Raw genomic sequence first — 14,010 nt, forward strand, 5'->3', positions numbered from 1 at the left:
GGCCTGCCAGGGAGCACGGACACCCAGTGCGGGTCGAATGGGAGCGCCCTCAAGCCGAGCAAGACTGCAAGAGGGTGTGCAGGGAGGTGAAGTCGTCAATGCCGTCGCTGCATAGCACTTTACGGTGACCTCAAAAGGAGTCATGCTGAGGCGGCAATGTGGACGGCACGGCCCTCACGTTGGTAATGGCGGGGGCAGTCGGTGAGGGGCCCAGTGTGGTGAGCGGATCGAGGACGACGACGGCGCGGGTGGCCGCGGGGGTGAAGAGAGCCTGTGGCGGGCTTGCACCTCAGCACCTGGCCCGTCGGCGAGGTCGTCCGCCGGGTGGCGCCAGTCACTCCTGCGCACGGCAACAAGGATCAAAGGGAAAACCAAGGCACGATAACCCGGGGACTGAAAGGAAGGCAGGATGGCACCGCACGAACAGACGAGCGAACCATTCGGCGTCACGCTCGTTTCATCATCGAGCAAGCGGCCAAGGCACCGGACAGATCACTACTACTTCGCAGCTTGGGTGCTGCGTGCCGGGTAAATCTAAATCAGCTGCGACTTGCAACATCATCAAGTGGGAACCACCGTATCGACCACGAAGAATTAGAGCGCGAACTAAGGTAACGAGGCTGCAACCCCGACAAAAAAATATGCCACCAAAACGATCGCAGACATGAACAGCGAGCAACCCACCACACTAAACAGTAGCATGCTAGTAATAAATAGAAGTACAGTCGGAAGTGCAAAATCACATTAGTAGAATAAGGCTAGCTGACGGTTCAACTTTCACAGTAGAAACCAACATAGTAAACATCCAATACTCCGAAAAAATTGTATCATGTTCATGCAAAATTGCAACAATTACTCGAGAAAGCCAAGTAGAGGGTCGACTGATCCAACGCAGTGCATGAGGTTCTTAATCTGTCAATAAGTAGGCCTTAAAACATCTCAAGCTCTGAACATTCTTAAGCGGAGGTAGCAGCAGAGGCCTTGGCGGCAGTGGAAAGCTTGGACCTTCTCTTCGCCAAGCTCTCGCTCCGGCGATCCCTCTGCTCCTTGAGCCTCTGTGCGAGCAACTTCTGGTACTCTGCGGCCTCAGACTTCTTCTTGGCAATCCTCTTCTTCTTGTCGGCGATTCTAGCACGCTTCCTCTGGAGGGTCAGGGGAGTCACCAGCCGCTGGATCTTAGGAGCCTTGCTCACCTTCTTGCCTGCAAGAGAAGTAGCTGTTAGGTAAAAGGATTCCTGATTTGGCAACTTCAAGAACAATATGGAGTAGTTTCTCTTGTAAAAAAAGATTGGTGCAAAGTGTACAAATGCAACAGTCGTGACATGGAACCACTGTAACACTAAACTGAACGAGATTATGAAGCTTTTCTCCAAACACAACAGACGAGGATCTAGATATACTTAGTAGTGCAACAACAGCTAGATGCACACAGGAATATTGGAAATAACCAAGGTAACAAAGGAGCATAACACAGGAAAGCGCACCATTCTTGGTAGTGAATGTCCTGCGGTATGTGTTAACATACTTGCGCACATCATCATCATGGGAAAGGTTGAAGAGCTTCCTGATCTTAGAGGCCCTCTTGGGTCCCCTCATCCTGGGCTTCTCAGTGTCGGTGAGACCAGGTAGATCATTCTCACCTTTCTTGACAATCACCAAGTTGATAACAGATAGGTCCTGGCTGACAATGCAACCACGGACTGACTTCCTCCTGCGCTCACCATCACGCCTGCCATATCCACGGAAGCATGGAGTGCCTGCAGAATTCAGACCAAATGTTCAGGAAAGAACCTAAGCACAAGACGGAAAAGAACTGCTGGTCAGTTAGGAGTATGGTGGAAACAAAAGTTGAAGTCTCTTACCCCTGTGGAGCAGAAGGCGAACACGCCCAGAAGTTAGCACTCCTTGCTTCATTGGGAAGCCTTGTTTGTCGCAACCACCCATGATCTTGAAGACATAACCCTTGAACTCCTGCAAAACCAAGAAGTATTACATATTGCGCACATTTGAGCATAAAATCATGGAAAGGACATAAGTGGTCAGGAAATTACCTCACCCAGAGCATCACCACTGACCTCCTGGGAGATCCTTTTGTCAAAAAAGGCACGCCTGTAGTTAACAGAAGGCAAAAGCATTAGCTATCTACAAAAGGCAGAGCAGGAAGAAACAGCATATTGTGAAACATTCACAACATAAATTTAAATGACAATGTTTTTCGTCATTTCACAAGGTAGAAAAGAAAGGCAGCTGAATTTTATACAATCAAAATGACACCTAAGGTCTGCTGCAGTTTTGGGTTTTGAAGTGTATGTTTCGGAAGATCAATAAGCACCTATGTTCTTGAACCATGTGTATTTACGCTCCAACAAATTTTCTTCTTACACATCTCAGTGAACAGGTTCAAGCCGTAAACAATTTAGTGTACCACAGTATGCAAGAGAGCCAATCATTACAAAAGGGTTGAGTATATTTGCCAGAAATCCAGTAAGAAAAAACAAACAGACAGACAAAGAATATGCCATCCATCCCTTTCATTACTGTTTACATCCAAAAAGCAATTCAGAACCAGCCCAGAAAATTTAAGCAACATATATCTTTCTCTGAAATTCATCAAACAACTTGTTGCATGCTAACTAGATTTGACATTTTAGTACCCTAGAGAATCACAAATTAACTTGTGGCGGATCCTCGTCAGGCGCTAACAGAACGAAAACCAAAACACATTACAAAATCTTCGATATCGAAATACTACGTAAACCACGTACTACCACCTAATACTACCTTTGTACAATACAAGTTAATCCAATAACAGAACTAATACTCCTGGGCACTGGTAAACTAAAGAACAGATGTACCAGGTGGCAGCAGCAGCACACAATCGACCAAATCAAAAACTTCACAAAAAAACATCTACGTACTCCCATTAGCCAAGGAACTAAACGATTACTAACAGAACTACAGAAAATGCATCCTCCATAGGCCTTAGAACCGATCCGCCTCGCGCAAACAGCCGAAATCAGTATTAGATTAAAGTAACACGGCGCTCTCACGGATCTGGGTGAAACGAGCACGGCTACGCTAATGGAGGAAGTGAAATACTCACAGCTTCTGGTCGTCATCGATTTCGAGCTTCTTCTGGCACCCGGTGGTCGGGTTCGCGATGTTGAACTGCAACCAACGGAAAACAAAAACCCACACGAATCAGACCCCAAAACAGCCACGAACCCCATCTGGGAACAAGAGCTGTCGCAATTGCGCGAGGGGAGCATGGCGAGGAGCCGCGTACCTTCATGGTTGCGTTGTGGCGCGAGCTCGCGGGCGGCGGCGGCGGCGCGAGGGCTAGGGTTTTGAGCGAGAGGGCAGCGTGGTGCGATGGGTGCCCTTTATGTAGCGGGGGCGAGGAGTGGGCGCGGCAGCGGCGCTCGATCTGAGCCGTCCGTGACTGTCTGCACGGTTGGTGGGCCGAAGGATAAACGGGCTTCGACCTGAACCCAGTTCGAGACCTGTGCCTACCAGTCCACTCAGGGTTTGTTTGGTTTGTGACACAAGAAGCCAGACCAAATTTTGCTGGTTTATTGAAGCAAAAATTTGACTGCCCCCAAAAAATTTGGCCGTGCCTGTCTACTGTTAACTAGTGACGGGGCATGTTATGGGCGACGCGCCGACGCCCGTGTTTTGGCCGGGCTACCAAATTTGGATTGGTCAAAAACCAAACGGCTATTTTTTTTTAACCAAATTTCAGTATTATCCTGATTTTGACTATTAACAATATTTGGCTTGCACTCTAGCGGCTGCAACCAAACAACTCCTCAATTCTCTCGGTCACCACCCCTGCCTATAACTTGCTGGGCTACTTCACTTTGGGTCAGGCCCGTCATCGATTTTCCGATGATATGACAAAATTTTCCTTTTGGAAGCAAGGAGAGGCCCTTTCTCCATTGCGCCATTGAAATATGCACTCCTCCCTCCTGAGATACTAGTTAAGTGATTCAGCAAAAATTTCAGTAAAAAAGGTGCTTCGTTACGAAAAAGAGCAGTAAATATGGTTCAACAATATATTAAAAAAACATGCCAAGGTCACCAGACGTGCAGCTAGGTGTGGATTAAAAACAGCTCAACTCGTTAAGAGTCGCTTTGATATCAAGCTGACTCGGCTCAACTCGTTAAGACTAACGAGCTGAAAAGGTAGCTCAACTCGGTTCATTAAAAAGGTCGAGCTGGCTGTTTGGCTCATGAGCCGAGCATAGTTTATCTTCTACGTCAAGAATGTAGGTGAGATTAAACACTTCGACAATGTTTAAGCATGTTAATAGCATATAAAGTAATAACTTATGATGAAACAGCCAAAAATAATAAACTGGGTCGATAAATATAAAGAAACATAGATGTTTCATCACTCTTATGTGAATACTAGGCTGGCCTTATAGATTGATTGCAAATTGAGCTTGGTCAAACATGATAATATCACTACTGTTTGGACTCATAATTTAAGATTGTCATATTTATCGAGCCTAACAGCTACTTCCTCCGTCTCGCAATATTTGTTCACGCCCACCAATACATACAAACTAAATAATACTGAAATTAAGTGAAAAAAATACAGTGAGATGATCACGCTACCTATAATCAATGCAAAGATGAGAGCAAATAACTCATCAGCGTTAGTGTAAATACATGTATGTGCATAGCAGAAAAATAGATCATAAAACATCATTGGTTATCGCAATGGACAAACAATTTGAGACAGATACTCGCAAGATTATAGATAAATATTGCAAAACGGAGGAAGTAATCAAACACTACTCGTTAAGAAATGAGCTAAAAAGAAGCTCGGCTCGATTTGTTTAAAAATCCGAGTCTAGCCGAATTGTGAACGAGCCGAGCCGGCTCTGCGGGGAGCCTCGGGTTCCTCGAGTTTTTTTTTTTTTTTTTGCCAACCCTACATGTAACATACAATGCATCCAAAATCAGCATAAAATCTAAACAGAAAAAAATGCCACGACCATGCATTTTGTGATATTCATGAAACTGCCCAACCCGGCTGCGTGCATCTTAGAATGCAGATGCTGCTGAGATAATTTTATAACTTCATCTAAAAAATGGAACTGCCCAGCTCGCGGAAGGCACGAAGAGAAGCTAAGACTCCAAGAATTCAGCAAGAACACAACATGTAAATTACAAAAGTCTATTATTTATCCACAGCGTCACTACCAGAAAATATGTTATAGTACAACAACAAAATGGGAGCTCTCTGAAACAAACAACGTGGATCAACAGCAGAACACAATACCAGAAGAGAGTTCGCCTGACGGCTTGAACCAAACCATTTGCTCGTCACAACGCGCACACGAAGTCGCCGCTGTCGTCGACGTCAATGTCGTCGAAATCAATGTCGTCGAGGTCCATGCTCCCTAGGCCCGGCAGCTGCCCGGTGAGCTTCAGTCCGTCGCCGGGCTTCCGCGCCTCCTGTATGATGGCCATGATCTCCTCCAGGCTTTGCGTGGGGACGTTCACGTCGGTCATCAACACGCTCATCTGGTACTCGTCGGTCATCTCGATAGGCAGGTTCTTCAGGAACCACGGGTGGTTCTTGATCTCCGGGATGATTATCCGCTGCACCAAAAGGATGATGAGAATGCAGCAATTCCGTGGGTTTTTTTCATCAAAATATTTCGAAAGAATGCAGCAATTACTTGCTCAGGGTTTGCGACGAAAATCCGGGACAGCAGATGTCTGCACTCCATTGAAACTCGGACATAATCAGGAATGGCGTATTGTACGCTGAGAATCCGCTGCAAGAAAATTAGAGGCATGAGGTAAGCTCAACAAGGTGAAACGTGTAACCTCATATGCACAAGTCATTGTTGGGCGACACTTGGGTCGACTCACAGTAAGTGTCTTGCGGAAATTCTTCGGTTCGGCTGGGTCCTCAAAGGGATAAGCACCGACAAGCATCACATACAGAGTTACTCCGCAGGACCAAACATCAGCGACCTAAATTGGACATAGTGAATTTTGAGGGTTCAGTTTTTGGAATCAGACCTCTTTTCCCCCAAGAACATGCAATAAGTTTGTGCTTCGTTCCAAATGATTTAGACCATTCTAAATGAGAAATAGTAAAGGCAGAATCACCTTTCCGTCGTATTCTTTTTTAGCAAGGACCTCAGGAGCAATGTAAGCTGGTGTGCCAACAGTTGACTTTGGCTGAGAGTGCAACAAAGACGACTGGAAAAAAGTATGTAACAGTTCAGTTGCCAAGCTGGTGATCATAGAGTGTTACAATCTGCAGAAGTTTACCTTGGAGTAACCAAAATCACATATCTTTAGCCGAGGTGCTATACTACCATCCAGGAGAGTATTTTCTAGTTTCAAATCTCTATGACATATTTGCTGCAGCAAAAAGAAAAGATGATAGCATTATGTCGCAAATTTTTTATTTATAAGTGCTCTTTGTAGGTTAGTTGGAGAGAACAATGTACCATGGAATGGCAATAGCTAACTCCTGAGATCAGTTGTTGAAAGAAGAACCTTGCCTGGGAGGAGAGAAAAAATATATCAATAAAAGAACATATATTGAGTAATATGATAGATTCCCTTGCAGTAAATATGATTCTACCTCATCCTCACTAAATCTTCCAGCGTTGCAGATCCTTTCGAATAGCTCGCCGCCAGCAGCGTATTCCATAACTATGGCCAAATGTGTGGGAGTTAGCACAACCTGAAAAACTAAGTCTCTCTTTAAGTTTGCAATCTAGAAACGGTAACAGATTTAAACTTGAGACCAAAAATAAAAGCGGTAATCACAAGAAACGTTTCTTAAGGGTGTGCTGCTGTGACATCCGGATTAAAAAAACTAATGAGTTACAAGTAGCTCTGATGATTATGGATCTGAAGTTAACTTATTTCTGGCTGCTGTTGTTGCTATCTAGTGATAACTTCTCCTGTGCTGTCCCTCGCTGATACCTCTTTTTTATTATATGGTAAATCAGGTAGGACGACAAACTGCAGCAGCATGAATTCCATGCAAACAAGGAAACTTAACAATAGAACCACCATCCCACTTCCAGTAGTCATTTAATGAATCGACAATTATGAGATATTGACAGAAAAACTCAGGCCTGAGTGGCATTAGTACTTCCCCGAGTTTGAGGGCATGGCACTAGGGCAGCCTACATAGCTGCTGAATGCTAATAGGCATCCAAGTATCCAACACCAATTGAAACAAGTTGCCCGCTAGTCCTACACAGGAGACAAGGACTCTAGGAGTGTTCAGGGTGAGGATCTAAGGAATTATTCGATGAAACAAGTATATAACCACACATTGCATAGACACCAACGACTCAAAACAGTAAAAGCATATATGACGATTCTAATAGAACTTACTCACTACCAGAAGATCATTCAACTCTGCAGCTTGGAGACACTTTCGCTTTACATTCCATTTGTTGAATTAAAAATGGAGATTGGATTACATATACACATTACTTTGCCACTGGAAAGGGAATTACCCAGGAGCTTAGGAAGTTGAGCATTGCATCATACTAAATTTATTTTGCAACCTAGTCATTCGAAGATTGGATGTTCTCTTATGCATTTCTATTCAGAAGTTTTAGAAATTTTAAAGAATGTGTTATAAAATGCATCGGATGGGGATATTTAATAATTGGAGGTTTTAGTATAAAATTATTAATTCACCAGCAGGTCTTAGGACCTAAGGCCAAAGCTTAAATGCTTAATAAGAGATGCTTTGCGTAACTTTTAGTGTATAATGAAACAGAAGGTATTGGTGAATTTACAAAAACCACGTTTTGAATTTACCAGAACTATTGTACAGCGCCATTACTAATATTAGCAAATTCAGAATCAATTTATACGACTCTTCTTAACACTAGAATCGGATTTTATGATAGTGTTGAATTTAAGTTTTGCGCTTGTATTGTTTTCAGAGTCAAAAGGAACTTACCTCCTTGAATTTAACTATGTTTGGATGCCTCAGCGATCTATGGTTCATGATCTCCCTTTGGACATTCTCATCAATCTATGAAAATAGAAGAAAAGGTCAAAGAAATTAAAAGACAAACTAAAGACACTCAAGCATCCAAGTGAGTTGAAGGAGCAGTGAAATACTGAAATGTGACAAATAATTGTAACAGGCAGGGCAGAATAATGATTATATACAATAAGATGTTGAAAAGAATGTAGATGAACTCTAAGAAAACACAAGCAATTGATCGACTAATCCAATCAGATACTTCGATTCCAACTCATCATTATCAGCCAAGAACAAACGCCATGGCACCACAGCAGTACAGCACACAACAATAGTAGCACTGGTTAACTGAAAGATGTCCAGGGAGCAAGGATGATAGCTAAAACAGATGCTAGAAGCATCCATGGGAAGATGAAGTTAACTTGAAGCAGATTTTAAAAGCAAAAGGGTGGATAAAATCAATTAAAGCAGAACAAGGTTTTTGTTGTCGGCAGAGTTTTATCAGTTTTATCACATCAAGTGTAAACCTACAAGTTTTCAATGATAGCATCCACTTAACTAATAATACCGATGCTAACACACGAATTATTTGTAGTAGGGACATGTTTACCTACAATGACAGATTTTTGCTACTTCTTGACCGGTTCAACTCTGCCAACTTCCTAGAATATAAATAAGGTTGCATAATCGAACAACATCTGAAGTTTCCATTATCTAATAAAACGTGACACAGGGAATAAAATTGAGCAGAACATACACTCAAGTTGCAGTTTATCTGCACTATGTTGCTAATGGCCGGCAGTTTAGTCATAGGTTATGTGCCGGATAATATCATGCAACATCCCTAAAATAACTATCTCTTTTTGTTTCCCTTTCAGCAATAGGCTGAGATGATGTAATAATGCAACAAGGGTTGTATGCATCACGAATGCAAAAGGCCGGATCATTCTCCTTTTTCTAAAAAAAATGTGGCGCAGATTTTCGAAGTGGTTCCAAACTCGGATGCGACAACGAATTCCCCCAAACTGAAGCTAAAGCTCTAAGAAAGAAACAAGCTTTTACAAAACAACAGTACAAGAATACATGAGCATCTGGATCCAATAGAGTAGACTGATGGGTAGACTAATCAGTATCCAGGTGAGAAGCATAGTAACACCTGCATTGATCGGCCAAGTGTGACTTAAGGCCAAGCAAGCAAAGAGTTCTGCATCCACTACTACCAAGAATACTGTATGATGTGAACTATGGAGGTGGTCAAAATTCAATTCCCATTTATAAAGCCTCGATCATTCAGATAAAATTTTCAGAAATGAAAACGGAGCAGATCGTTGGGGGAGGGGGAGGGGGATTGAGCAGTGGACCACGCCATCTCTCGAACAAGCTATATCAAGAACCAGTAAAGCAGATAGATAGCATATGTGCAGAATCAACAAACCATATTAGCAAACTACCAAGTAAACAGTACCGACCAGTACCAACGCGAGTAAAGGAGTTCCATTTATGCACCAAGAACCCAAGTCCTAGGAGGTCCAAAATCAAGAATCCGATCAAAGCCCACCTGACAGAATTCACATTAACCGATCGAACGCACTCCAAGACCGAACCTTTTTCGCGCGTGAGAGGAACCCGATTAGGGGAGGGAAAGGGTAAAAAATCAAGGTCACACCTTCATCCCCCTCTCGATGAACTTGACGGCGAACAGCTCCTTGGTCCTCACGTCCCGGACCAGCTTGGCCACCCCGAAGTTGCCCGATCCTATGTCCTTGATCACCTCGTACCTCTCCATCCCCACTTCCCTTGCGTACTTGCTTCTTGGCCTCTCAAGGCTCAGCTTCGAATTCGCACTGGCCTGAACGCAAGAACAGGAGCAAGAAACAGCAGCTACTCCGCCAATCAGTCAAAAACTAAGCAGCAGGCTGATAAGTGGAGTGGACTGTGGAGGGAACAGCAGGAGGGAGGAAGCAACTGAGCAAGGAATGATTCGCGGCTGGATGTGGGGGAAGAGGAGGGGAAGATGGAAGGCGAGAGTGCGGTGTGGAAGAGCTTTCCTGGCTTTTGATAGGGCCGAGTCGAAGTGGGAGAAGAGAGACGTAGCCATGTAGCCACACCAGTATACCGTCATCGGCCGTGGTCGTGGGCTCGCTCTGAAGTGGTCGCCGCGCTGGACTTTTTTTTTAGACCTAATTGCACGTAATTGACTAAAACTAATCCTTAAATTAAACATCACATCAATAGCGGAAGAGTGATTGCACTGATCTGATCCAGATGACACCATCAGTGTGAATCGATGGAATAGGTCGTCGAGGCTGGTGAAGTGTGCTGACGTAAGCAGAGAGGTTGCGGTCACCGATGTAGTGATGAAGATGGTGATGGCTGACTTTGGCTCGCTGTTGCATCCTAATGATCGTTTTAGAGTTTAGGTTGTGTGGAGTAGGTTGAGTCTTGCGAGAATTATAACATGTGAGGTATCGGCTCACTTCTTTTATATTGCGCAGGATGGGATAGAATTGTAACTATTTGTTAATTGTATTTCTGATCAAAATGTCAGGTGAGAAAATTATATTTTCTTAGAACTCGACAGGTAGTTAGAATATTTGATATTAGGCTAAGATCAATTCAACATTTTTATCTCAACGGTTCATTCGGACTGGCGGAGAAAAACCGGTTTGTTGGTTGGTAACTTGCTATCATCTCTTTTCGTCTGAGGTTTCATACGGTAGAGTCATGCGATGAGAGGCAGAATCCGGAATCAGTGAACAGCGACACTGCATGCCACATGCTGCTGAACCTGAATCATGTGAACCAATGCAAAGACTCGGGAACAATCCCCTGTCGATTCTCTAGTCACCTATATCCTACTGGACTGAACTGCAGAGAACTGTCCTATATATCTTGCAAAGGTTAGGAATCTTCTTGTTTCAACTGTTAATGATTCGTCAAAGATATGCCTAATCGATTCAACATATCGGCCCTCCGAAAAGATGCTAGCTAATGCCTGTAAAGTTGTGTGAAAAGGGTAGAAACAAACATGATTAAGAAAAATGTGGTGTTAGTAGTATCTGATAAACTCATGGCGCCTTTTTCTCATCCGATTCTCACCATCTCACCTTCGACCTGAAGCCCTGAATTCTGCTGATGTTATCTTCACCTAACTGTACTCAAGAGATTATGCGTTAAAGAAACTCTTCCTCAAGAAAACTATAAATCATGTGGTTCAAATTGGGTCAGAATAGATGAATCGTAAATAATATAGAATGTCCATATGGCATCACCCAATACATCAAAGGAAAGATGGAGCTAAGCATGCTCTCAGCGTATGAGCAGGAAAAAGATTCTCAGCTGAAGTGGTATGGTATTAATTGAACAATACTGCTATTTAAAGGTGTGTCATTAGGGTCCTACACCAGAAAATAATGCTCAATTTAGTACATACATTATTGCACCTTTTGTGCTTTGGGTAGAACTACCTGATTCGATAGAAACATTAATTCAAACTTGAAAAATTATAGATCATCAGTTTTGAATAGAACAAAGTATCACCAATTTTCTAATTGAAATGTACATGTACAACTTAATGTAAAGGAAGAAGCTAAAGTAGTAAACAAGTTGTAGCTTCTGTAAATATCTTAAGTTGCTCTATCTGCTACCTAACGCAGGTTAAACGCGACATTAATCTGTGCCAATGCAATCGCTGAGAAATTGACCATAATTTTCCTCTTGGCTATCACACTGGACTGAAGTTTATCACACTGCATTTTCTTCCTGCTTTTGTAAGCCCCCGTCCACTTTTCTGAACCCATGTGATGCGCAGCTTTCTCTGATCCGGCTTTATCGTTGGAAATCCGGTAGGTGCTTCTAGCTAACTGCATGCTATGGTCGCTTTGAATCGCAAAATCCCCACGACACGACGAGCTTTGGGACGGAACGTTCCATTAAAAATTGCCAGGAGTGGACACTTCTGGATGAGCATCGTTTGAATTTTTGCCATCTGCTCGTCAGTGGATGGCGAAAGGGGTCTCTAGAACGGAATGGTCCTGGGCACTTTGTTTAGGATATGCTCACGCTGTAGCTCGGTGGTAGGATCGCTGGTTGTAACATCTATCCATCTGCGTTCGAGCGTTGCTTGATAGATGTCGTATCCGCATCTAGTTGAGCCCGGTTTTAACTAGGACAAGATATATGCGTGTGTTTAATAGTACTATATGGCTTCGAACATACTAATCTTTTCTAAAATGGATGTGAACATACATATATGTATATAGTGTAAGTATGATGTGCTTCTTGTTATACACTCTAAAAAATACTAACCTATGTTTCAGAATAATTAACAACTTTGACTTTTATTGTACAAGCTTGGACTAACCATATCTGTTTAAATATTTAGCTAAGTAAAATGAAAAAAAGTATCACTAGATTTGTTATTAGAAGTACTTTAAGCGTGTCATATATTCTGGCTATTTGATTGAATATTTGTAGAAAAGATAAACGATCCAACATTGAATAATAAAGTTAAAGCTATTAATTATTATGAAACGGAGGTTAGTATGCTTCCGGCACCAAACCATCGATAAATAAGTGAGCAGGTGCAGATAAAGAATTTGCAGGTTTCTTGAAGTGGAAAGCAAACGCTAAAATACTATTCCTGGCGCAGACTTTGCTTGCGTTGATTTGATTTATTTAGAGTCTGTTTATTTGTCCCAATTTTTGGTGGAGGTATATAATAAAAAAAGTGTTAAGTTGTTCATATTTACTATTTTAGTTTATTATGATAAACACAAATATACGATATCGTCCTGTTCGAGAGTGAAGTTCAATTTGTAGTCTAGTCTAGCTCTATATTTGTTTATACAGATGAATCCACTTATTAGTATCGTAAAATCATCTTTATGCGAATAGCTAATCACAATCTTAATCCTTGTAGTCAATCATACGGTCTCAGATTCAGTCAAACAAACAAAAGAACAACTTAACCTATCTAAACCAGTACAACCAATTAAACATTTTTTTTCAACAAATATGATTCAGCTCAAACTATATTCTCTTAGCTTTTTATATAATTTAACTTATAAAATCTCATGAGGAAAACCAAACAAAACCACGGTGGCCTAATCGACGCAGCTGAAGGCTAAGTAGGAAAGTGCGTAATTGACACCAATTAATAAAGTTTTGTGTCGTGCTTATGTACCCCATATTTCGAGCAGGAATATCCTCTGCTGCCACGTAATTGTATCTAAAATTTCAGAAATTTTTAAATTTTACGTTATATATACATGTATATGGTAAGAGTGTGTTTAGTTGCTCGAATTTGTCTCAGTCTAAAAAAGACTTGTTTGGTTATTTACATTCATAATTGTAGTCTAGCTCGACGTGTGTAAATATACATGCTCATCATGACTTAGAATAAAGCTTGAATCAAGCTTCACTCTACATCCTAGCTCGACAGATGCATATTCTTGTATGAGTCTGTATCTGCTCATATAGTTGGGACTATTTATCAGTATCACAAAATCATCTTGATATGAGTAATCAATCACAATCTTAACTATTATATCTACTCATACGAGTTTAAGTTCGGTCAACCAAACAAGAATTTAACTCAACTTGTTTAGACAGATACAACCAACCAAACACATATTTTAAATAAATTAGTAAGGTGGCTCATGCTAATAGCGTGACTAATCTCACTGTAATATTTTATCATGATAACATTTGATTAAAAATTATTTTTTAATGAGGTTAGTGTCATTTAGTTATAAAACTCATAAAATTAAAAAAAAGATGAAAAATATGTTAGTGGAAGAGAAATTTATTTATACTCTAAACTTGTACTCAAATCGTATACATGCATTGGTTTGATTCTTAAATATTTTGATCAATTACTAAAATTGTACGTCATCGTAGACAATCCAATTAAAATCATAATAGATTTAACTTGTTACTTCTTAATATATTATCTTAGTAAGAATTTTAATTTTTTTATGAATTTTAGCTATTGATTAATTGTATTTTATATGGACTCT

At 41.6% G+C, this 14,010-nt stretch overlaps 2 protein-coding genes across 3 annotated transcripts; both read right to left on the reverse strand.

Moving 5' to 3' along the window:
- Positions 1-720: 720 nt before the first annotated feature.
- LOC133892729 (small ribosomal subunit protein eS6-like) lies at positions 721-3,477 on the reverse strand. Its single transcript, XM_062333668.1, has 6 exons — positions 3,287-3,477; positions 3,104-3,168; positions 2,052-2,109; positions 1,863-1,971; positions 1,485-1,757; positions 721-1,201 (listed from the first exon to the last, which is right to left on the reverse strand). The coding sequence occupies exons 1-6, from the start codon at positions 3,290-3,292 to the stop codon at positions 957-959; spliced, it is 756 nt and encodes a 251-aa protein (XP_062189652.1). The 5' UTR covers positions 3,293-3,477; the 3' UTR covers positions 721-956.
- A 1,674-nt stretch (positions 3,478-5,151) lies between these two features.
- LOC133892728 (serine/threonine-protein kinase SAPK2) lies at positions 5,152-10,102 on the reverse strand. 2 transcript variants are annotated; one of them, XM_062333666.1, is made up of 9 exons: positions 9,657-10,102; positions 7,964-8,038; positions 6,617-6,718; positions 6,480-6,533; positions 6,298-6,390; positions 6,133-6,225; positions 5,890-5,994; positions 5,694-5,792; positions 5,152-5,613 (listed from the first exon to the last, which is right to left on the reverse strand). In XM_062333666.1, exons 1-9 carry the CDS (start codon positions 9,774-9,776, stop codon positions 5,335-5,337), a joined length of 1,020 nt encoding a protein of 339 aa, XP_062189650.1. In that variant the 5' UTR covers positions 9,777-10,102; the 3' UTR covers positions 5,152-5,334. The 2 variants fall into 2 exon arrangements, with proteins under 2 accessions (XP_062189650.1, XP_062189651.1); XM_062333667.1 differs by having other exon boundaries at positions 9,549-9,667.
- Positions 10,103-14,010: the final 3,908 nt, after the last annotated feature.

This window comes from Phragmites australis, chromosome 15, assembly GCF_958298935.1.
Source record: "Phragmites australis chromosome 15, lpPhrAust1.1, whole genome shotgun sequence".
Lineage (NCBI taxonomy): Eukaryota > Viridiplantae > Streptophyta > Magnoliopsida > Poales > Poaceae > Phragmites > Phragmites australis.